This window comes from Callospermophilus lateralis, chromosome 15, assembly GCF_048772815.1.
Source record: "Callospermophilus lateralis isolate mCalLat2 chromosome 15, mCalLat2.hap1, whole genome shotgun sequence".
Classification (NCBI taxonomy): domain Eukaryota; kingdom Metazoa; phylum Chordata; class Mammalia; order Rodentia; family Sciuridae; genus Callospermophilus; species Callospermophilus lateralis.
Genome location: NC_135319.1, coordinates 64638161 through 64662197, shown reverse-complemented (window position 1 = coordinate 64662197; position 24037 = coordinate 64638161). Strand labels below are relative to the sequence as shown.

At 42.0% G+C, this 24037-nt stretch overlaps 2 protein-coding genes and 1 pseudogene across 2 annotated transcripts; 1 reads left to right on the top strand and 2 right to left on the bottom strand.

The window, feature by feature from the left end:
• Positions 1-139: 139 nt before the first annotated feature.
• On the top strand, positions 140-10269 carry Exosc1 (exosome component 1). Its single transcript, XM_076835263.1, has 8 exons — positions 140-196; positions 304-419; positions 2287-2361; positions 3657-3745; positions 4409-4442; positions 4955-5005; positions 5132-5216; positions 6340-10269. Exons 1-8 carry the CDS (start codon positions 166-168, stop codon positions 6444-6446), a joined length of 588 nt encoding a protein of 195 aa, XP_076691378.1. The 5' UTR covers positions 140-165; the 3' UTR covers positions 6447-10269.
• Positions 1427-1534, bottom strand: LOC143381676 (U6atac minor spliceosomal RNA; annotated as a pseudogene).
• Positions 9923-18065, bottom strand: Pgam1 (phosphoglycerate mutase 1). Its single transcript, XM_076835262.1, has 4 exons — positions 17854-18065; positions 12504-12778; positions 11808-11988; positions 9923-10997 (listed from the first exon to the last, which is right to left on the bottom strand). The coding sequence occupies exons 1-4, from the start codon at positions 17990-17992 to the stop codon at positions 10828-10830; spliced, it is 765 nt and encodes a 254-aa protein (XP_076691377.1). The 5' UTR covers positions 17993-18065; the 3' UTR covers positions 9923-10827.
• Positions 18066-24037: the final 5972 nt, after the last annotated feature.

The following is a 24037-nucleotide window of genomic DNA, read 5'->3' as shown; positions in this document are numbered from 1 at the left end:
TTCCCGGAGCAACCTGGGAAATGGAGTTTACCCCGGAGACATAGCTCCCGCTGATCACGTGTCAAAGTGCACCAATTGGCGCATATCTTACTGCGGAACTGCGCCGGTGTGTGACCAATGAGGAATCGGCTCCGTTTACATCCGGGCTTTACGACAGTGGCAGTCATGGCGCCACCCGTGAGATATTGCATCCCTGGTAAGTGAGGGCTGCCCGTACAGAGCCATGAGTAGTGACAAAGTCAGGAATCCTAAACTGCTTCCTGCTTCTGGGAGCCCAAGGCTGATGTAGCGTTTTTTCTGCAGGCGAACGTCTGTGCAATTTGGAGGAGGGCAGCCCTGGCAGCGGCACCTATACCCGGCACGGCTACATCTTTTCGTCGCTTGCGGGCTGCCTAACGAAGAGCAGCGAGAACGGCGCGGTAAAGGAGGCGGCTTCCCTTTTCCTGTCTCTCTTAGGCTGCCTTTGAGTTCTGATTTTTAGACACAGGCGCCGCGGACGCGTCTTTGGTGCCTCACCAGTAAAACATTCAGCCTCTCGGGGTTTCCCGTCTTTGATGGCCACTGCTGTGCACTTACCAGTTTGGTTTATCTCGCCTCGTTGGGCTGCCAACACTCTGGGACGAGGCTGGAGCGAGGGCAGATGCAAACTGAGAGTAGCCCAGCCCAGCAGTGACCTGAATCCCATCAGAATGTCGCCTACCTTTTCTCCTTCTACCCCCACTATTTCCTCCTCATTCCCTGCAATCTAGTCTTACTGGCTTATTTCATTATCGCTAACACGCTAAGCGCCTTACTGCCACAGAAATTTTGTATACCTGCCATTTTTCTGGAACACACTCCTCTTTTTAGCTTGTGTATTTCTTACATCTTTCAAAAGCCTCTCTAGTGTCATTTTCTCAAAGAAACCCACTAGACTCACTGGTTGAGGAAAAGGGTTTGTAGGGGCTTGTTTTGTTAAAAATTTACAACAAACTATTCCTTCCCCTGAGCATTTCAGCACTCAATTTTTGTTTTGTTTTGTTTTGTTGTGTGTGTGTGTGTGTGTGTGTGTGTGTGTGTTGTTTTGTTTTGTTGGCACCAGGAATTGAACCCAGGGACACTTAACCCCTGAGCCACATTCCCAGCCCTTTTTTTATTTTGAGACAGGGTCTCACTAAGTCGCTCAAGCTAACTTTGAACTTGAGGACCTCCTGCCTCAGTCTCCCAAGTCACTGGGATTACAGGTGTGAACCACTGAGCCCAGCTACCATTACCCCCTTATGAGAGAAAACATATGGCCCTTCTTCTAACTTTGGCTTATTTCTGTTAGCATAATGTACTCAAGTTTCATCCATATTCCTTCAAACGACATAATTTTATTCTCTATGGCTGAATAAACTTCATTGTGTATATATGCCATAATTTGGCTATTGTGAATTGTGCTGCTAAAAAACAACGGTTAAATGCTGGAAGTAGACTCTATGCGTGTTGTCAGGCCTGAGGGCCTCTTTCATTTTTGTCAAGGAGAGGGCTAACCTCTCCTTTCATACAACACTCAAGCATTTTCATGTGTCAGTCATAGTGCTAACCTCTGAAGATATAGTAATAAGCCAAATACACTTAGTTTTTTTCTGTGGAGGGCCCAGACACAATTCAAACAAATAAATGTTCAAATGAGTGTCTCATTAACAATTGTGATAATTGCTTTGAAAGAATATTGTACAGCACCATGAGAACATGTAACCAGAGAACCTACTCTTCGTCAGTGAATGGGACATTTAAGTTGAATCACATAAAGGATTAGAGGATTAAATTAGAGTTGAGTGGGTGAAGAAAATGCAGTTCTAGCTGAAAGAACAGGTTAAACAGAGATTCTACTGAAGTGAGAAGCAGTTTGTAAGTTGGGAAAATTTAAAGAGGTTTAGAGAGTCTTAATATAGTGGTCAGGGGAGAGATTGATAAAAGATGAAGCTGAAAATATGTTTTACACCAAGAGCCAATATCATGCTTAAAGAGAAAACTCTAGACATAATCATATAAAATATAAGAAAACAGTATGGCCGTCATATAACATTTATTTGGAAATTCTGTGCTATGCAATTAATAATTAAAAGAAACAGAGGCATTATTATAACACTTGTTATAACAATGAGTCAAATTATGCGTGATTACAGGCAATAGGGTTGTATACCAGGAAATTCCAAGAGAATTTTATAAAAATTTATTAGAACTCATCTGGAAATGTTTATAAATTCCAAGGTATTTTTCTGTTATAAACCACAAATACCTTTATTGTTCTCTCTGTAGCTTCCTGTGGTGTCTGTGATGAGAGAAACAGAGTCCCAATTACTTCCAGATGTGGGAACTATTGTAACCTGTAAGGTAAGTTGGTCCTAACCTACTGCTTAGGATACCCATCCAATACTGAACTCAGGATAATTCTAGAACTGCATTTTCAGTATGGTAACCACTAGCCACTTGTGGCTATTGAAATTAACAAGTGTTAAAAATTCACTTTGTCAAGCTGGGTACGGTGAGACACACCCGTAATCCCAGTGGCTTGGGAGGCTGAGACAGGAGAATCGCAAGTTCAAAGGCAGCCTCTATAAAAGCGAGGCACTTAGCAACTGAGACCCTGTCTTTGAATAAAATACAAAAATAGGGCTGGGGATGTGGCTCAGTGACCGGGTGCTTCTGAGTTTAATCCCCAGTACCTCTCTCCCCAAAAAATTCACTTTCTCAATCTCACTGCCTTATGGGTCAGCACATGACATTTTTATCAACACAGAAAGTTTGACTAGACTATACTACTGGACTTGAAATTCTAGGATATTGATCAAGGCAGCCAAATTCAGGCATCCATAGTTCCTTCACTGAGCTGGTTTCTGAGCATGTAGTTTCTATCTCTGTCTGAGAAGTGAGGCATACCAACAGGTGATAATGAGATCTGTTTTTAAAATGTGAAACCAAGACTTTGCACAGAAGCAAAAGACTCTTCTCTAGCATTCCTGTTTAAAGACCTTTAGGGATTTTCTTTAGTTGTTGATGAACCTTCATTTTTACTTGTTTATATGTGGTGCTAAGGATCAAACCCAGTGCCACACACATGCTAGGCAAGCACTCTACCACTGAGCCACAATCCCAGCCTTGACTTTTAGGGTTTTTGAGAGAAGGTACTGATTAATGTACTAATCTGTAACTGTAACACATAAATTACCTCTACCCATCCCCACCCTCTGCCAAGTTCACTTGTAGCTTTTGGTTTCTCTATAAATTATTCCAGAAGAAAGTATATGTATTACTCTGAAAATAATTGCAGAGGCAATTATTAGGCAGCAGATAAAACATAGATTTAAATTCTATTCACTATATAAGCCTCTTATAAGATCTGTTAAAGGTCTAGATTTGCTTCTATGCACTGTTTTAAATTAGACTTGTGGACTTTTAAAATCTGCATCCTATTATCTCACTTGATTTCTGAGTAACCCTATTATATGGCCTCTGTGGCTCTTATTACACAGATATCACTTAGGTAGTGATAAATAGGAGTTAACTTATTTTAAATTATACTTAGTAAGGTTGCTTGTACTAAAATCCTGGTAATTATTAATTTATTGCTATGTCCTTGAAGTGACATCTGCTAATCCTCTGATGCTGATCCTTGTTCTATTGCACAGGTCTCTAGCATCAATTCACGCTTTGCCAAAGTGCACATACTATATGTGGGGTCCACACCACTTAAGAACTCCTTTCGAGGAACTATCAGGTAAGAGGTACCCTTGTCTTCACATGTCCCAGTACCTGGAATACGATTGGAATATTTAGGAACAATTACAGTTCCTACTCATTTTTCTTTTCTTTGTGCCAATAGTACCCCCCAAAATAAATATTCTATGAGGAAAATATTAATAAGAGAAGGTTTTAAATTATAGCCAAAAAAAAAAAAAAAAAAAATGTGTGAAGCTAAAGATTAGGAGTATCAGGATGATTCAGACCAAACAAATCAAAAGCATTTTAGGAAGCACCTTTTTTTTCTTGAATTTAGTATAGATTAAACCCAAAAGTTTTAAGACTGTGGGTGAAATAATAGGATTGTTCTCCTGTGGATTTTTTGAGAAAGGATGAAAAATACTTGCAAACCAGATAATTTAACTTGTGAGGATCTTTCCAACATCAGGATTTAATATGGTCTGGGACAGTTTAAGTTCTCCTGAGACAGCAGAGTTCCTTTACCTTCCTGCTGAATCTGATCTGCTTTTCCCAAGCCAGAGGTATCAGTATTGACCTTCTCTGTGGTCCAAGAATGGGAAAATGTTTTGTCCTCTCCATGTGGGCTAAGGCTACCTCTCTAACCCATGTCTGTGGGTGGCAGCTGGGTCCCCACAGACAATTCTTACAATTAATCTTTCTGTCAATTCTTTTTTTATAGAAAGGAAGATGTCCGAGCAACTGAAAAAGACAAGGTTGTTGGTTGGTTTGGGTTTTTTCCCCCCATGGCTTTAGGGAACTTGATTTTTTTTTTTTTAATTATTATTCCAATGAATTTCTAAGTCAGAGGAATGTGAAGTTCATGGAAGTTTAATATATTCTGTGCTATCATGTGTGAAATTTATCTTGCTATCCTTTTCCACTACTTTAAGAGTTTTATTCCTTTAATTGATATCAGTATGTCTAGTTTATTCTTTGCATTTGAAGTTGGTTATTTATTCATTGCTCTTCCCTCAGACTTATTTTGGGCCCTTTCAGAGCCAACTATAGTGCTTTTTGTTTAAGTCAGAGTCCTGGTCATGTTATTGAATTCAAGTTCTTCCATTCATATTATGATGCTATAGGAGCAATGAAAGGAATTGACCGACAAGTGATGATGACTTCTACATTCTGGAATTAGAAAGTAAACTAGCTCTACCAGAAGGATGAAATTTCAGGTAAACCTGATCTAGACCTTTCACATAACATTCCTATTCTTTCTTTACAGGTTGAAATTTATAAGAGTTTCCGCCCAGGTGACATTGTTTTGGCCAAAGTGGTATCCTTTATTTCCAGTTGACATGTCTTTTGACAAAAGAAGAAATGAAAATAGAGGAACAATTCAAGTGACTCTAGGGGAAAGACTTCAAACTCCTCATTTTCCTTCACAGTATTATGTGACTAGATCTCTTTAGGTGATGCACAATCCAACTACTTGCTGACCACTGCCGAAAATGAACTGGGAGTGGTGGTGGCCCACAGTGAATCAGGTAAATTGATCCATGTTTCCATATCCTTACGCTACCCTGGGAGCTGTGGTTTGGGATTAATCCATTGTTTTCCCTGATTTTCCTTGGTTGGTTTATTTTTGTTTTTGTTTTGTTTTGTTTTGTTTTGTTTTGTTTTTTAGAGACAGGGTCTCACTGAGTGGCCTAGTGCCTCACCATTGCTGAGGCTGGCTTTGAACTCGAGATCCTCCTGTCTCAGCCTCCCAAGCCTCTGGAATTACAGGCATGGGCCACCATACCCAGCATTTTCCTTGTTTTTTCATTATCATAGAAGCAATATGGGTGTAGATACCATCATATGATGCAAAATGACAAATTTTGGTCAACAGTGGACAATATATACTATGGTGGTCCCATAGATTATATCACCTAGGGCTGGGGATACAGCTCAGTGGTAGAGCTATTACTTACAATGTACAAGGCCCTGGGTCTGATCCCCAGGATTTAAAATATATATATAGTGATATTGTAGCCATTTTAGTAAATATACTCTTAAGGTATTTGCAGTGAGAAACATGTCCCATCCTTAATACAGGACTGTGCTTACTACTGAGATTGAAATGATTCTTCCTAAGTTTCCTAAGTTGGAGTTCCAATGGCATAATCAGTTAGTGCTTAGTGTGCGGTACTTGCAAGAGTGATACTCCCAGCCAGGTGTTGTGGTGCATGCCTGTAATCTCAGCAACTTAGCAAGGCCCTAAGCAACTTGGTGAAGCCCTGTCTCTAAATAAAATATAAAAAAGGGCTGGGGATATGGCTCAGTGGTTAAGCATCCTAAGTTCAATCCCCAGTGCCTCATCCCCTGCAAAAAGAAAAAAAAGAATGATATGCCTAAATCTAAGCAAATAGGAAATTAACTTTGTAAGTCAGTGGAACAAAGTTTTTTTCTTCTGTAAGAAGTATGGTTCCCTAGATAACCACTGATAACCCACCCCATCCTAGTGCTGGGTATGAACCCAGGCCCTTGCACATACTAGGAAAGTACTCTGCACATACTTGGCAAGTAAGTGCCAAGCCTAACATTTCATTCTCATACTTAACTGAAAAGAGGTATCTCAGGAAAATATCTGGGGTCCCAGCTCTAACACTGGCTTTTTCCCTCTAGGTGTCCAGATGGTTCCCATCAGTTGGTGTGAGATGCAGTGTCCTAAGACCCACACTAAAGAATTCCGGAAAGTGGCTAGAGTTCAGCCTGAATTTTTGCAGACCTAAGATGCTACATTTTACCCCATGGAGGGGGTAAGCTATTTCTAAGAGTATGTGATGAAAATAACATCAAGATGCCATGGTCTTTATTCAGATACCTGGGGTCAGCCAGTGACCACCTCTAGAAAAATCTGCCAGTAATTTATATAGGTGGAACATTATTTTTGTGAACCTTTTAGTAAATTGGATTCTTGAGGATAAAGCTTCTCTTTGGGGGATACCAACAAACTGTAACTTTGGAGATAGTCTGATAGGCCTTTTAAGTATATATTTTTCGCTGTGACAAAAAAAAAAAAAAAAACATTTTTATTAAAAAGATTTTATGGTTTCTGTTGCCTTGAACAGGTGAAGGTATCTAAACAGTGTCAGTTATTAGATTAGGGGTTTGTTTGCCTCATAGCACCCATTAACTGACGTGTCAACTGCTTGCTTGCTCTAGACAAAAGCCTGATTGTTGATCTCTTGTATTTTTTGTGTCATTTTATATGCTTCTGCTTTCCAGGTGCCTAACACTGGGTCAAGCACTTTATACACCCCTCAGTTAGGTACATTATAGAATGTATGTAGTGATCAGGTAGCATGTGAGTAGTTTGGTAAACATACTGATACAGTGGGTATTCCAGAAAATGTTTCTTGCTTATAAAGAAGGACAAAGCAGTATCATACAAGGTATCCAGGGAAGGATTTGTGTGACATGAGATCAAAAGAATTAAAGAGCTTGGTATATGAAGTTCTCTAGGCAGAGAGAAGCCCTAGCAAAGTGTAGAAGCAGGAATGATGGCATTAGTTTGAAGATGAGAGAGAGATATAAGTTAAGCATGAAGAGGCTGCAGAGGACATTGGAAGGAAAGATGAACAGGAGATGGTTCTTCTTGGAGATGTTGCTCAAAAACCCATGACTCCAATGTGTGCTGACAGTGATGGAGGGTGAGCTTTGGAGACAGCCCACCTAACTTTATGCCCTCTAGTTACTAACCTTCAACAGATTAGGGAGTTTTTTTGGTTTTATTGAAAATTTTGTTGGGGGGGGGGGTTGGGGTTGTGGCTCAGTGGAAGAGTGCTTGGCTAGCATGTTGGAGGCACTGGGTTCAATCATCAGCACATTAAAAAAAAATAAATGAATAAAATATTGTGTTCACCTACATCTAAAAAAAAATTAAAGAAAATTTTCCTGAGGTAACTGTAGGTCCACATGCAGTTTTCTTGTTTGCTTGGCTGATTTTGTTATTTTGGGCAGTGGTGGGGATGAAGCCCAGGCCTTTGTGTGTGCCAAGCACACACTCTACCACTAATCTACTTCCCTAGCATGTGCAAGGCCCTGGGTTCCAACTCTAGCACCAGAAAAAAGAAAGAATAAAATCTCCAGCCCTGCAAAAAAGAATGAATACAGAGATCCTGTGTACCCTTGGCCTATTTTCTCCCACTTATGACATTTTGCAAAATTATAATTGCTCAATGGTAGAGCACTTGTCTAACCTGTGAGAGGCCCTGGGTTCCATGTCCAGCACTACCTAAAAAACTAATAAGCACCAGCATGTTGACATTGATATTAAGCAAGTCGTTTTTATCTGTTTTCTCATCTGAGTAGTAGTGTCTCATAGGATTACTATGAGGAAGAAACACATAGAAGTATTCAGTACCTGCTAATAGTATTATTATTATCATTTTTATTATACATATCCAATTGCCTTCTATCAAGTACTAAGTACCAGGCCTTATGTTAAAACACTTTGTAGATTGTTCATTAATAAATACTTTAACTTCAGTGTATTACAGATAGTGCTACAAAGAAAACTTGTAGGAACTGGGGTTGTTGCTCAGTGGTAGTGCTTACCTGGCATGTATGAGGCCCTGGGTTCAATCCTCAGCATCACAAAAAAAATTTTTTTTTGTAAAAAATTTGTTGTCAACTAAAAAAAAATTAAAAAAAAAAAAAAGAAGAAGAAAACTTGTGTAACATTTATATTTGTGCATGCCCATGCACTACTGATTCCTGGAAGTAGAATGCTGGGTCTAAGAATATGCACAAGCCAGGTGCAGTCGTGTGCACACCTGTGATTCCAGCAGCTCAGGAGGTTGAGGCAGGAGGATCATGAGTTCAGAGCCAGCCTCAGCAAAAAGCAAGGTGCTAAGTAACTCAGTGAGACCCTGTCTCTAAATAAAATACGAAAAAGGGCTTGGGATGTGGTTCAGTTGTTGAGTGCCCCCAAGTTCATCCCTGGCACCAAAAAAAAAAAAAAATATATATATATATATATATATACACACACACATACATATGTATATATCTCTGTGTTTGTGTGTGTATGTATGTGTGTATATATACACACATACACACAAAGCTATTCAGGAGGCAGAGGTGGGAGGATCATAAATTTGAGTCTAGCCTGAGCAATACAATGAAATACAACCTTTCAACCAAAAAAAAAAAAAAAAAAAAAAAAAACACACACACACACACACAGAATAAGGTAGTGATTAGATGGCCTTTGGGGGGGGGGCACTAGGGATTGAACCCAAGGTCTTATGCATTCAAGGTAATAAGCACTCCAACAATTGAGCTATAACTTCCCTAGATGGCCATTTTTCTTTACCCAAACAGTGTGGCCTAACCTGGGCTACCATCTAATGTTTTATTTAAAATCAGGATATATTTGTCTTTCCTGTCAGTGGGCTACCATCTAATGTTTTATTTAAAATCAGGATATATTTGTCTTTCCTGTCAGTACTAAAGATAACTGCAAATGAACAAAATTTATTTGCACTCTGAGTAAATTGTACCCCTCTATAATTATTTCCCACATCTCAATTTCTAGCTATAGTATATAGATTTCACAAGAGTAGCAAATATTTTCATGATATAATTTTGCAGGGTGTAGAAGTGGAGGCCAACTGGTGCCAATTTTTTTGTTTATGTGTCACTGTTTCCAAAGAGCATTTGGATCAACTAGTTAATAGAATTCCCTGATCTAATACAAAACAAGTTAATTTTCTCAGCTGTAAGCATATAATATTATACAAAGCTATGTGCCTCATAGTAGTATGAGCTCCTTTTAGGACACTATTCTGTTTTATCTGAATCCCCAGGACCTAGTACTTCTACACATAACAAGTATTCAATAAAAGTTTTGCAGGTATTCTCATAGTCAACTGAGCAGCTGTGCCCAGTGTTAGGAAGAGACCATTGAGTGATAACAAGACCAGGTGTTTTTAAGTTCCACAAGGGATTCTGATGTGTTCAAAGTGAGAAGCACTATCTTGTAGCTGTGGGTTTCTTAGTGTTAATGGTAGTTGATAGAGGTGTTCCATTATTTTCTTGTCATAAGGCAGGTTTAGTCATGACTTTTTAGTGTAGGGTCTGGAGACTTCTAGAAACTCAAATACTATTAGCATGTAATGATTGTTCTAAAACTCCTAATCATACAAAGCTTTGCTGTATGCTAAGATCCCTCAGAAAAGAGGTGTAACATCACACAGGAAAATATTGCACATCACTCCTTTATTATACTGATCTGGAAAAAAGATTTATTACAGTTATGCTAAATGAGTACTGGGCCTTTGTGGTAGGGCCAAGCAACTGGAACAAGACTCAGAAATCAGACACAGTAAAAGACACGCTTGGACATGATCAAGAGGCATTTCACTGCCACAAAACAAGGCAGAGGAGAGATTCTTTAAGATACATAGCAAGATACACTCCTGCACCTTATAGGCTAAGGAGCTTATCCCATATTGGTGTGAGGAATGGCTTAGTTTCTGGTAACCACATGTGGGACTAACCACCACTAGAAAAAACCCAGAAGGGTTTTTTTTTTAGTATTTATTTATATATATACTTTTTCTTTAGTGAAAGTAAATGTAACAAAAGTTAGGGTTGATCCCAACATTCTGGAGCCAGCTCCTCTGGGGTCAGGGAGTTGTCTTTCTTAAATCACCATACAGGGTACTTTCGTATTCCACTGGAATGACTAGAGCCCCCTGCTTCCCATCTTCCCAGTGACCTGAATACAGCAGAGTACAGAACTGGCTCTTTGAAACACAAACAGGCTCTATGGCTTCTTCTCATTGGTCATGCCTTGGCACAATTCCTCCCTACTTTTCTCAAGAAAAAAACCAACAACTACAACCTCAACTCTTCTGGATATGAGGAGCCTTCCCTGGGCTTAGATTGAGAACCTGTGCCCCAGAGTTTCTATTCTGATTACAATCTATAAAGGGAGTGGGTGCAGGAGACAAAATGCTAAAATTAAAGTGGGAGCTACTGGTCCCCATCTGCAGCTACAACTTAAGATGCCCACAGATGTGGTCAGTATGGTGATGCAGGAGAGAGGTGCAAAGGAATGGATGGGCAGGGTCTTCCTTGGTACAGTAGTCTACGATCTTGCCTTTATTTCTTTGCCTTGCCCTGTGCAGCCACAGCTTCCATCGCTTTACGGACGGTCTCTTCATCCCCCAGGAACTGCATGGGCTTGATGGGCTTCAAGTTCTTGTCTAATTCGTAGACAATGGGAATACCAGTTGGCAGGTTCAGCTCCATGATGGCCTCTTCAGAGAGACCTGAAAAGAGCCATCCTGATCAGCCACACAAGGTGTGAATCCACATCACCCCTCTAGGTTTACTCTTCATCCCTCAGGTGAGAAAAGACTTTGGTAGAAATTAAGACCCTTTTCTGATCTTTGTAATAGTAATTAGATATTTATAATAGTAGATTGATTCCATAAGGAGTGGCCTCTAGGACTAATTTCTCAAGCCACTAAACTGAAAAGCAAGGAAAAAAGTGTGAGATTGTACACAAGATTCTGGGGTGGGCCACCAACAAACTACAGAAAGGTGCATACTGCAGATATATCCCTACCTAGTGAGATCTAAATCTACAGTGAAGCATGACTATCCACATCCCAAACATCCTATATAGTCCATCCTTCTGTGAAAATTTGGCACTCTGGGCTTCCAGATCCTCAGAAGCTATGGCACTCTGGGCTTCTAGATCCTCAGAAGCTAAACAATGTAAGATGGAGATTTATATGTGAAATTGAGCCAGGCTGAAACTGAAGAACATTTTATCAATAGTTTCCATCCTTGTCTAGAGATGGGCATCTCAAACTATCACAAATATTTTTCTGAACCAGGTCTAGAATAGGACCTGAGGTTCTGTCAGGAGTTCAGCGCTACTGCTCTGCGAACAAATTTTGAGAAATGGATAAGTGTCTTGTACTTACTTATACCACTATAAGTCAACCTAAATTGTCTAAGGCTATCAGTATGTTGGCCCTTTCCCAAGGGTCTCCTTTATACTAAATTATGTCCCTAATTCGGGAAGTTCTGCTTTACCCATCCCTGAGAGCCCATCTAAAAAATGCACATACCCTCCAGATGCTTGACAATGCCCCTAAGGCTGTTGCCATGGGCTGCAATCAGAACCCGTTTCCCCTCCTTTATCTGGGGGACTATTTCTTCATTCCAGAAGGGCAGAGCTCTGGCAATGGTGTCCTTCAGACTCTCACAGGAAGGCAGCTGATCTTCAGTAAGGTCTGCATACCTACGATCCTATACAACAACAAAACTTGTTTACCAATTATTACCAGTAGCATTCAATAAATGGCTTTCAGAATGTATAATAATTCTGCCATTCCTCATCTCCTAAGGAGTTAAGGGATGGATGAAGTTCTCTCACCAAGGTTCAGCACATAGCTGCCAGCTTAGGAAAAAGGATCATTATCCTGCCACTCCCTCCCCCACTACTCAATACAAAAGAAATATAACTTAGAAAAGTTATGCAATAAGATTTTTCCCAGTTCATTTTAACTTGTAATTGATTTAGGAAACCTAAGAATGGGTTTTATAAAATAATATGACAGTAGAGGTACAAATATGGAGATAAAAATTCTTCTGAAATAAATACTCAATTCATATTGTAATCAGCAGTCATTCATTAGTAAAGACTCCATTAACTATTTTATCCCCAGGAAGCTACTAATAAAAGTTTAAAAATAATAACAATAACAAGGCCCTGATTCTAACCTCTGGTTCTAGGTGAAGTGATCAAACAGGTTTACCCATACCTTACTGATATTGCTGTAGAAGGGGTGATCAGGCTCCATTGGAGGCGGTGGGACATCATAGGAGCGCCTCCATATCTTTACCTGGGCCTCACCATGCTTGGCAGCAGTTTCTGCTTTATTGAGGCCAGTCAGACCCCCATAGTGCCGTTCATTGAGGCGCCAAGTCCTCACCACTGGCAGCCACATCTGGTCAATGGCATCCAGCACTGTCCAGAGGGTTCGGATTGCTCTTTTCTGTACTGAGGTGAAGCAGATGTCAAATTCATAGCCAGCATCTGGAAATTAGAAGTTCCAAGTGCTAAGTTAACCAAGTTCACTCTGAACCATAATTTTTTTTTAACACATAAATCTCTTATACAGGTATCCGAATTAAAATTATTTGGCAAATATTTTATTTTGTATATTTCCATAGTAAATGCGATATCATGCCTTTGAGAAAACAAAATTTGTTTGTTTTTTGGTACCAAGGACTAAACTCCGGGGCACTTAACTACCGAGTTACATCCCAAGCCCTATTTTGTATTTTATTTAGAGACAGGTTTTCACTGAGTTTCTTAGGCCCTCGCTGAGTTGCTGAGGATGAACCGTGATCCTCCTGCTTCAGCTTCCGGAGCTACTGGGATCACAGGCATGCACCAACAAAATTTGTTCACTTATGTATATATCTCCTAGTAGATCCCTAGTAATGCATCTACCCTAAGGCCTAATGTACTGACAAGTTAACCTGAGGCATGTGCTTGTATGCTAATTTCCAAAATAGTGTTTAAACACTTGGGGAGAGTGGGGTGTGCTGGGGATTGAACCCAGGACCTGCAACCTAGCTATATCCTTAGCCCATGTGTAAACAACATTTTAAGAATTTATTTCTACCAGGCACAGGGGTGCATAAAGTAATCCCAGCTGCTCAGGAGGCTGAGGCAGGAGGATCACAAATTCAAAGCCAGCCTCAGCAACTTAGTGAGACCCTGTCTCAAAAAAACAGAAAGGACTGGAATGTGGCTCGGTGGTTAAGGACCTCTGGGTTCAATCCCTGGAACCAAAAAAAAAAAAAAAAAAAAACACCACCCAACTTAGAATCTCTTCCTAAATAGTAACAGCTAACATTTCCAGAGGGCTTACCATTGGTATGGCACTATGTTTTACTTAGTCTTCATAACAATCCTATGAGGTTACAATCCTTACAATCCATTTTACCAGATGAGGGAAATAAAGATATGAAGAGATAAGCAAATTATCCAAGATTACAGCCATTATTTGGATAAATAAACCTAAGCTGCAGGCTGGGCTCAGTGGCATATGTCTGTAATCCTAGTGACTTGAGAGGCCTCAAGTTCGAGGCCAACCTCAGCAACTTAGTGAGGCCTGAAACAACTTAATGAGACCTGTCTCAAAATAAAAACTAAAAGGGGCTGGGGTTGTAGCACAGTGGTAGAGTGCTAGCCTAGGATGTGTGAAGCACTGAGTTTGATCGTCAACACCACATAAAAATAAATAAAATAAAGGTATTGTGTCCAACTACAACTAAAACATAAATATTTAAAAAAAAAAAAAAAAAAAAAACTAAAAGGGCTGGGGATGTACTGGTAAAGTCCTCTGGGTTCAATCCCTTATTACACAACCACCACCACCACCCCCTGCAAATAAAAACAACCCTAGGCTGAAGGGGATTCTGAACCCAACCCCAACTGTTTTCTGTGCTGGAACTGAACCCAGGGCCTCATGCATACCAGGCAAGCACTCTACCACTGAGCCACATTCCCAGCCCCCAAACCCAACTCTTAACCACCATCTAACTCTAGCTATCTCCATTTTCCTAACTCCTAAGGATGCTGGTGTTTGTATTAGTTTGAAATATCACTTCTGATACTTATTAGACCTCTAGTTTTGGGAAAATGGGATTTTAAAATCCCAAAAATCAGAACACAGCAAATGCTAAATAAAACTTCAGTTTGTTGCATGAAATTGTATCCTCAGAACAAGGCTGACTAGACTTGGCTATTGTCACCTACTTAACCACCTTTTCCTTTTGGGAATCAGGAAAAGTGTGGAAGTCCTTAATCCATCACTCCTTTTTACCATAGTAAAAAGTGCTAACCTATTCTCTAAGTCTTCTCCCAAAATTAGCAGAAACCATTCAATAAAAAAAAAGTAAATACTATATTCTGTATGAGTCTTTTATTTTATTTTTATTTTTGTAGTACTGGGAATTAAACCCAGAGCCTCATACATACTAGAAAAGTGTTGTATGACTTAACTACATCCTCAACCCTTTTCTTTTTGAGAGAGAGAGTTATATATCTTTTTTTTTTTTTTATATATCTTTTTTTTTTTTTTTTTTTTTTTTTTTTTTAGTTTTCAGTGGACACAATATCTTTATTTTTATGTGGTGCTAACGATCGAACCCAGCACCACGCACATGCCAGGCAAGCGCGCTACCACTTGAGCCACATCCCCAGCCCCATCCTCAGCCTTTTTTGAGACAGGATCTCATTAAATTGCCCAGACTGGGCTCCTCTGCCTCAGCCTCCTGAGTAGCTGGGATTACAGTAGTCATATAGTACCAGTGGCACCCAGCTATCTGATTCCTTTATAAATTAATCACTAATTTCTCCATACATGTTAATTATTGTATGTCAGGTTGTAATTAAGAGTTATGTTGGCCCAGCTAATAAGTTACAATGAATCAGTCTTGTTTCATCAAATAATTTTTCCTCCCACCTGAATAAGGAGACAACTTTTTCCTTTTGGGAATCAGGAAAACATTCTTGTTCTCCACAACACTACAAGGTCCTCTTCAAATTTTAGCACAGATGGGCGCCATGACACAGGCCTGTAAGCCCTGAGGCTCGGGAGGCACGCGAGTTCAAAGCCAGCCTCAGCAAAAGAGAGGTTCTAAGCAATTCAGTGAGACCTGTCTTTAAATAAAATACAAAATAGGGCTGGGGATGTGGCTCAGTGGTTGAGTGCCCCCAGAGTTCAATCCCCCGTACCCTCCAGCCCATAAAAAGAGAGCCAATAGGGAATGGAAAGATGAACCATCAGGAAACCCACCATCACCAAGAGAAAAGAACACAGATATCTTCATTGATCCTCAGGACCAGGCTGAGAAGACTTGGCTACTGTCACCTACTTAGCCACCTCCTCCCTAACCTAAAGGGAAAGAATGACTCCCAACAAAGGCTGAGTCACTAGGAAGTGAATATCTATAGTGCAAACCTCAGCTCCCATGATGAAAAGCTACAGGCTGTTTAATTGCAATTATTTCCACTTGCAGTGGAGTATCTATCTCACTCTGGATACATGAATAGTCCCTGAGGAGAAAAGTGCTTCCCACTAGGACTCTTTAAAGAGAATGCTAAAGGATCAGAAGCATAAAGCCTTTTCCTTTGGCTTGCCCATTAAATCAGAGTACAAACCAGGGATAGGGTGAATGGTATAGTGTGGACTCCATTCTCCCCAAGGTACCTCTCCCTTTCTCTACCTTAACATGGCATGGGGAAACAATTCTCACTAGATTCCTGCTGAAACCAACTCTTAACCAACTCTTAACCACCATCTCTAGCTATCTCCATTATCCTGACTCCTAATGTACAAATCCTACTATTAACTGAAGCACAAAGGAATTTAATATATGTATTTAAGATATTTTATATTACTAGATTATTCATAATGTTCATCAGTTTTTGCTTTTGGTCTTATTCTAAAATGTAATTATTTGTAATGCACACAACACGTTAAAATTTTTTATCTGATTTTTCTGAAATTTAATACTAGCAATATTTTAAAACTGAAATGGGGCTGGGCATAATGGCACAACTGCAATTCCAGTCCCAGGGGGACTGAGGCAGGAGGATCAGGAGTTCAAGTCTGGCCTGGACAAACCAGTGAGATCCTGTCTCAAAATTTTTAAATAAAATAAAAAATAACAGCTAGGTGTGCGTGAAGCTCAGGAGAGTATCCGTGGGTTCAATCCCCAGTACCATGAAAGAAGACTGAAATTGGGTTTGTTATTTTACAGATATTACAAGTTTAACCATTTGATGGTCTTAGAGGACTCTGTCCTGGGCTAAGCATCAGCAAAACACCACAGAACTACACAGTTCTTCCTGCCAGAGAACCAAAGAAAATGGCCTCCTTTACTAGTACTTTTCCTTTAGGGCCTCTCCTAGATGCCAAGGTTAAAACAGGCCATCCCAGAGCATTCATATCTGCCCTCCCAACAGGATTACATTTCTCAGACTTTCCAAAGCTTTGCCCCTTTCAAAAGGATGTACAATGGAGGCCAAGAAGCTAGAGAGGGCAACTTGGGGTCAAATATCAGCACCACATCAACCACGCATATAACCCTTTCATATACCAGTTTTGTCCAGAGATTAGAGGGGACCAGGGCAGGATCTGCCTTAGTCATGAGTGAAAGCACTGCAATAAAGGGATTCCTTATTAGAATTCCAAAATCACGGAGATGGGTCAAGCCAGAATAGGCAAGCATTTTCTGGGCCACTTCCACTTTTCTAGGCCTTTGTCCTTAGCCAATAGCCTGCCAGTTCCTCACACCTACCTGTTACTCCACCCAGAAATGGGGCAAGGACCTTGGACTAATAAGCAGATACGACCTTGAACAAATCACCTTTCCAATCCTCACTTTTCCCATCTATAAAAGGGGGACAAGGAGGGATAGGAAGGAAGGGATTTTTATGGAGCTACTTCAGAAACTATCAACTCAAATCCTTCATTCACTCACTCGGTTGCAATTGGATGTGTTTTGGATTCAGTATTTGTAGCAGGTTACTTAACTGCAAAGCAGCCCCAAGCACGCGGATTTCTCGGTGTCTTGAAACAGGTTAGGTACCCGTAGCGAGTCTCACTCCGGGTACTGCAGGTAAGAGCCTGCCAGTGGCCTGCCTCTTCGCTACCATCTGCAGCAGCAGTTCCTTAAAAAGGCCAGCCACTGGAAGGCACCAGGCACTTTCCATGTGCAACACGCCCTGGGGGAACCCTACAATGGCCTACCGACCGCAGGCGGCCCCATCTCCAGGAAAGCCACCCCTGAAGTGTAAATTCTCAGGCTAAGAGGGGAGAAATTGCGTCTAGGCGATGTCCCCAACTGCGCAATGGGCTGCGAAGCAACCAGCCCCGCGCCCTCCTCCCAGCACGGCCCCTCACACTCCACTGGGTGACCTTGAGCAAGTCGACTCCCCACGCTGTGTCCGCTTCCCCAGTTGCAAATTAAACTGCTGGAGAGAGGCTGAGTAAGCTATCGGCCCTGTTCTGGGGCTCGCACTGGGGGTGCCTCCGAGGCCGGGCGCCTGACCCTTTCACACCGCCCCCCACGACCAAGCCTGCTCGGTACCTCGCAGAGCCTGCCCGCCGCGCTTCGCCTCCTCGTGGCCCGCCGGGCTCAGGTCAGCGTCGTACCAGCCGCTGAAGCGATTCTCTAGGTTCCAGGCGCTCTCACCGTGCCGAATCAGCACCAGCTTGTAGGCAGCCATGGCGGCGAGGTAAGGATGCGGCGACGACTAGAGCTTGCAGAGATTCCGGAGTCAGCCCGCCCCCCCCCCCCCTTCCCCGGCCGCGCCTGCGCGCTCGCAACCCACTCCCGGTTCCCGCGCGCTTTCTCTACTAAATCTTTCCACTTTCTCGGGAACGCCCTCCGCCTGCCAGGTGTACGCATGCGTTCTATGCCGAAGTTGCAGCCAGTTTAGGGGGGGCGCGCTCCGAAACACAAGAGCGCATGCGCTCTCCGTCGCCGGCCCCGCGTCCGCCGCGGCGGTCACGGAGCGCACGTAAGCACGAAGGGCGGCGGGGCCTTAGGCTTACACGCTGCCTGGTGCTAGGGTTGGGCGGTGCTCTTAACGTGGTCCTTCATGAGCCCCTATCCTTTGAACCGCTAGGTAATCCCAAATTTTTGTTCCATCTGTACACAGTTTGATTCACAACTGCGTTCGAGTCTTCATTCATCCATCTTATGTACTTTGAATCACCGACAGGTCGCAAAACCTGTCGGCTGACAAGTGGACATTGTGGTTCTTACCTGGTACCTAAATCGATTCTGCCTAGAAGTGCTCAGCATACGGTGGTAGTCGCGCCAGGCGTGGTGGCACACACCTGTAATCCCAGCTACTTGGGCAAAACCAGTCTGGGAAACTTAACGAGACTCTCTCAAAATTGAATTTAAAAAACTGGATGTAGTTCAGTAGAAGAGTGCTAACCTAACTTGTGGAAAGTTCTGTGTTCAATCCCCAGTACCACGAAAGAAGAAAAAGAAAGTTGTTGCTGTTTCACGTCAGTAGGATACTGGTCTTTTTACTCTTACTTTGCAGATGAGGACCCTGACTCTGCTGATTCCATAACCCTGCTCCAATCTTTGTCCACAGCTTCTTGTTGATGTTTCCCCCTACAGTCATGAAGCAAACGCTAGGCCCCTTCAGACATTCTGGAAATTGGTGGATTCTGGTCACTGCCAGGGCCCATTTTTGCCCCAATCAGTAGTTTAAAATATCTGCCTGTTTGGGCCGCCTTGTCCTGCGCACATCCCTTCCTCCTGGTTTATTTCAATCTAGCCACTTTAATGAACAATAAACATGTGCCAAGCAGTGAGAATGAGTCGAATTCCTGCCCTTCAACACAAACAGAGGTCAAAGAAGACCCACATCTGAACAGTGAACAAAATTGTGCTGTTTGCTGTATTTTGACAGGAGAGCTAGAAGAGTTTTTAGCCAGGGAAGGTGGTATACACCTGTAATCCCAGCAACTCTGCAGGCTGAGGTAAGAGGATTGCAGGTTCAAAGCCAGCCTCAGCAACTCAGCAAGGTCCTAAGCATCTCAGCAAGGTCCTAAGCAACTCAGGGAGACTTTCAAAATAAAAAGGACTGGGGCTGTAGCTCAGTGGTAAAGCACCACTGGGTTGAATCCCCAGTACCAAAAAATAAGAGACAAAGGGGGCCCTGAGGATGTGGAGATATAGCTCAGTGGTAAAGTATCCCTGAGTCCAATCCCTGGTACCAAAAAGAAAAAGGAAAAGAAAAAGATTTTTAGCATGCACTGGTAAAGCACCTACTACATGCCAGGCAGCCTTGTTAAGTGCTTTAACACTAACTCATTCAATCTTCCTATCTTCCTAGGACCCCCTGAAACAGGCACTCCCCACTTATATAGATGAGGAAAGTGAGAATAGGGTCATTTGAACAAGGTTACTGGAACCAGGATCCAAGCCTAGGCTAACTGGCTCCCAAGTCCATGCTCTCACCTATACTTCAACCTCCAGTTTTTTTTGTTTGTTTGTTTGTTTGTTTGTTTGTTTGTTTTGCATTTTAGGTATTTGTTGACCCTAAAAGGTGGAAAAAAAAGATTTCAGAGGTAAAGAAAAGGCCCTTTAGGAATTTCAAAAATCAAAATGTGGACTGGGGCTGGGGCTCAATGGAAGAGTGCTTACCTAGCATGTATGAGGCATTGGGTTCTATTCTCAGCATCACATATAAACAAATAAATAAAATAAAGGTCCATCAACAACTAAAAATATATATATATTTTAAAAAATCAAGGGGCTGGGGTTGTGGCTCAGCGGTAGAGCACTCACCTAGCACATGCAAGACCCTGGGTTCGATCCTCAGAACCATATAAAAATAAATAAATAAAATAAAGGTATTGTGTCCATGTACAACTAAAATTTTAAAAATAAATAAATCAAAACGCATATGACAGGTTGTAGATAAATTATTATAATACCTACTGTTTATAGAAGTTTAACATGTTGTGTTTATTATCTCAACCGTCCAACAATTCATATCATGTAGCTACTCATACAATTGTGTTCCACAGATGAGGAAACAGAAAGACTATGCACACAATCACAGCAGGAAGTGGAGGAGACACCAGGACTCAAACCCAGGCAGTTCAATGGCCTAGTCTGCACACTAACCACAGTACCCCATTGCCTCCCTCTTCTGCAGCTGGGAAAAGATGGAATTCAGTGTCAGAGAAGTGACTGGAAGGAGAGTAGCTCTAAAAGTTGCACCCAGAAATCATAGGACTCCAGGGCTGCACAGCTGGAACTGCCCTCCCAGCAGGATGCCTGATAGGGGATGACTAGCCTGCAGGAAAAAGAGCAAGCAAGATAACTAGAATTCTTCGGCAGGAGGCCTAGGGCATCTGTGCCACCAGCCCTGGGAAAAAACTAAGGAATATGCTTTATTTCCTTCACCAATCCCCTCTGCCTCCAGAAGGAATCTCTCATCTCCTTGAAACTATGGTGAACTCTGGAAATTCTGTGCCTCACAGAGTATTTACCTTGGATTAAATTATCTCAGAGTTGTATTTTTTTGCTGTTTTGTTTTGTTCTGCAGTACTGAGTATTGAAACTGGGCTACACACATGCTAGGCAATTCAATTACTCCACCACTGAACTACGTCCCAGCCCTTATTATTTTGAGACAAGTTGCTGCTAAATTCCCCAAGCTGGCCTGGAACTCATGATCCTCCTGCCTCTGCCTCCTGAGTACCTAGGATTACAGGTGTACCACCATGTTTGACTACCTCACTATTTTTCATGAACCTATTCAACGCAAATTCCTTGAGGATAAGTACATCTTTACATATTTCATACACCCACACACATGCAGGTAGCAATATGCTTTGCCCTTTGTAGTGTCCCTGAATGTCCTCGAGTATCAGAGCTGGGTGAGGCCTCAATAGTCCTCCACTGCGAGTGCCCATGTCCTGCCACTCCAGTTCACATTGGAAGGATGAGGAAAGTGAGGGGAACCATTCAAAAGAGCAGGAGATGAGCAAGAGACCAGATTTATCAGTAACAAGTCAGAGGCAATCCATGGGGAAGGGCCTCAAGGTTGGGACTTGCTACGTGAGAAGAGAGAGGCAGGTGCACAGAGATCCAGAGAGATAGTAGATGGGAGGCCATGCCTGCCCATAGGACCCTGAAGGCTGTGCAGCCAGAAACAGAATTCCCGGGCAAATATGGGACCCTAGTCAGTGTCTATCACAGCATCTCAAATCTAAGAAGTTTAAAGCTTATCAAACCAAGATTACTTAAATGTTGGTAAAAGGTAGGAATAAATCAGTGTATGTCACCCTCCACTGTTTTTTTGTGGGTTTTTTTTTTTTTCTTTTCCGTTTTTAATCTTATCTCTTTTGAACACAAGACACAAAGACATGGGTCAGGACTGACTCCTGAGCTGAGGATTCTTAACAGTTTTCCAACCACAAGGGTATGGGTTAGGACAACTCAGAGAAGGATAACCAGAAATCACAGCCATTACCCTCCACTGTCCCTCCAGAAGAGAAAACGCTTCCCTGAGCCTTCCTTCCCCATTTATTTTCCCCACTGAAAAATAACTTCCTTATCAAGTACTGAACATTCAGTGAAGGCCCAGATTCAGAATGAGTGGGGCGAGCCTCGTCTCCAAGGGATGGAAGAGGGGTGGTTGCTGTTCAGCCCTGGGACTCCCTGTGAAGACACCACATGTCTTTACTTGCAGAACCATCTTGCAAACTCATCACCAGATGTTCAACTCTCCGTGTCTGAGGAGAGGATTTATGAGAGAGAGAGAGAAAGAGAGAGAGAGAAGCCAAACTGATGACTGGCTTCTAGGAAAAGGAGCTGTCCTTTCTGTCGGGTTGAAATGCCATCGAAAAGGAACAGAGTCAGAGCCTGTGCTGCCACAAAACCAAGAGCAGAGTTCTGGACAGAGTAGTGGCTTTCTCTAGGATGCCCCGACATTACCCCTGACAACACCCCCTCCCCACTCATCATCAGGCTGGAGTGTTCTGCTCAGCTTTGGTACAAGCCCTTCTCTCTAAATTATGGAGATTATTTGGTCTCTGAGAAAAGCCTACAGAGTTTGCACCATAACCATCCGCCATGACCCTGTGTGCGAAGCCAAGAAGATGACCATGCTCAAAGCGTGGCAGTGTATAAACCTTCTTGTTCCTTCTACCCTCATGCACATTCAACTGTTTCCTTACTCTATATTTTCTTAGATTAAATTCTGAGTACAAAACAGTTACTTTGTTATTTGCACTAAATGTGTCTGGAGTTTGGTGACTGGCTAGCAGTTGGTAGTGTGTTAGTCCATGATCTCTGAGAAACAGTTGCCAAGATAGGACTTGGAGGAAGGGTGTCAGGAGAATTGCCCGTGACAGGCAATGGGGAGGGGGAGCACAGTGGCACTTTGAGTGAAAGAAGGTTGGGTGGGCGGAAGCATCTTAGACTGCAAGTGTTTTCTGAGGAAAATTCAGCAGACTGTTGGGGAGTCCTTGAGTCAAAGTCACCCTGTCTCCTTGGACCGGGACTGCCTGGGTATCCTGTTGTGGGGATGTTAAGTCATGGGCAGAGGCAGCCCATGGGCAATGCAGTCTCTGGGGGAATTTCAGAGTGAAGTAGGTGGGGCCCTGGTCAACCAGCTTCTTGCTATATCAGATCAGAAGGCTGTATTCTCCTGGCCACCACAGTACACTTTATGTTTCTCAGAAGTGTCTTTAGGTCAGCACTCAGTGAATACTGAATGACTAAGGAAAGCCATTATAGGTAGATGTCAGATGATGGCAAGGTAACCAGATTTCCATAGGCCTATTAAAGATTTTGCCAGGGTGCATCAGGAAAACTGATGGCCTTTATATTTCTGACTGCAGTGGAAGAAAATGGCCTATCTGAGCTGGCACTAGGAACAGGTTCAGGGTTGTTCAGCCTCAGAAATGTGGACAAGAAAGAACAACAAACAGAAATCCACATGAGTTCCTTAAATTGTTAAATGAGTCCACAGGACTTAGCAAGTCCACTCTTAGCTATACACTCAAGATAAATTAAAACATGTCTACCCAAAAGCTCATACATAAATGCACATGAATGTTTATGACAGTTTATTCACAACAGCTGGAAGATGGAAACAACCCAAATGTCCATTAACAGGTGAATTGACAAAATATAGGACATGTACACAGTGGAATGCTATTTGGTCATAAAAAGAAATGAAGTAGTGACGTAGAGTACAGCATGACTTAGCTTCAAAAACATGCTGAGTGAAAGAAGCCAGGCACAGGGACCTCAATTTATATGACTACACTTATGTGAAATATTCAGAACAGGCAAATCTATAGCGACAGAAGGAAGATTAGCTTCTGGGACTGGGAGGAGTGAGGTTATAAATAAGGAGCACACAATTTCTTTTTGAGGTCATAAAAATGTTCTCAAATTGACTGTGGTTAAGTTGTACACATCTGTGAAGATACTAAAAACAAATCGTACACTTTCAGTGAGTAAAGAGGCCTATAATCCAACTCTGGAAACTGGCGCAGGAGGATCACAAGTTGCAACCAATCTCAGCAATTTAGTGAGACCCTGACTCACAGTAAAAATAAAAAGAACTGGGACTATAGCTCAGTGGTAGAGAGTCCTGGCGTTCAATCTCCAGTTCCAAAAGCAAAGAGGAAAAAAATGTGTATGATACATGAATTATATTTCAACAAACCTGGTTTCTTTAAATATTTATTTTTTAGTTGTAGTGGGACATAATACCTTTATT

What these genes read in the sequence shown, in the direction of transcription:
- Exosc1 (XM_076835263.1), top strand. Translation starts at nt 166, where the DNA reads ATGGCGCCACCCGTGAGATATTGCATCCCTG. An exon ending in GAGCAACTGAAAAAGACAAG is followed by an intron (nt 4,443 to 4,954) that starts GTTGTTGGTTGG and finishes CTTTCTTTACAG; the next exon opens with GTTGAAATTTATAAGAGTTT. An exon ending in GGTGGCCCACAGTGAATCAG is followed by an intron (nt 5,217 to 6,339) that starts GTAAATTGATCC and finishes TTTTCCCTCTAG; the next exon opens with GTGTCCAGATGGTTCCCATC.
- Pgam1 (XM_076835262.1), bottom strand. Translation starts at nt 17,992, where the DNA reads ATGGCTGCCTACAAGCTGGTGCTGATTCGGCACGGTGAGAGCGCCTGG. An exon ending in CGGCGGGCAGGCTCTGCGAG is followed by an intron (nt 12,779 to 17,853) that starts GTACCGAGCAGG and finishes TCTAATTTCCAG; the next exon opens with ATGCTGGCTATGAATTTGAC. An exon ending in TCTACAGCAATATCAGTAAG is followed by an intron (nt 11,989 to 12,503) that starts GTATGGGTAAAC and finishes GTTGTTGTATAG; the next exon opens with GATCGTAGGTATGCAGACCT.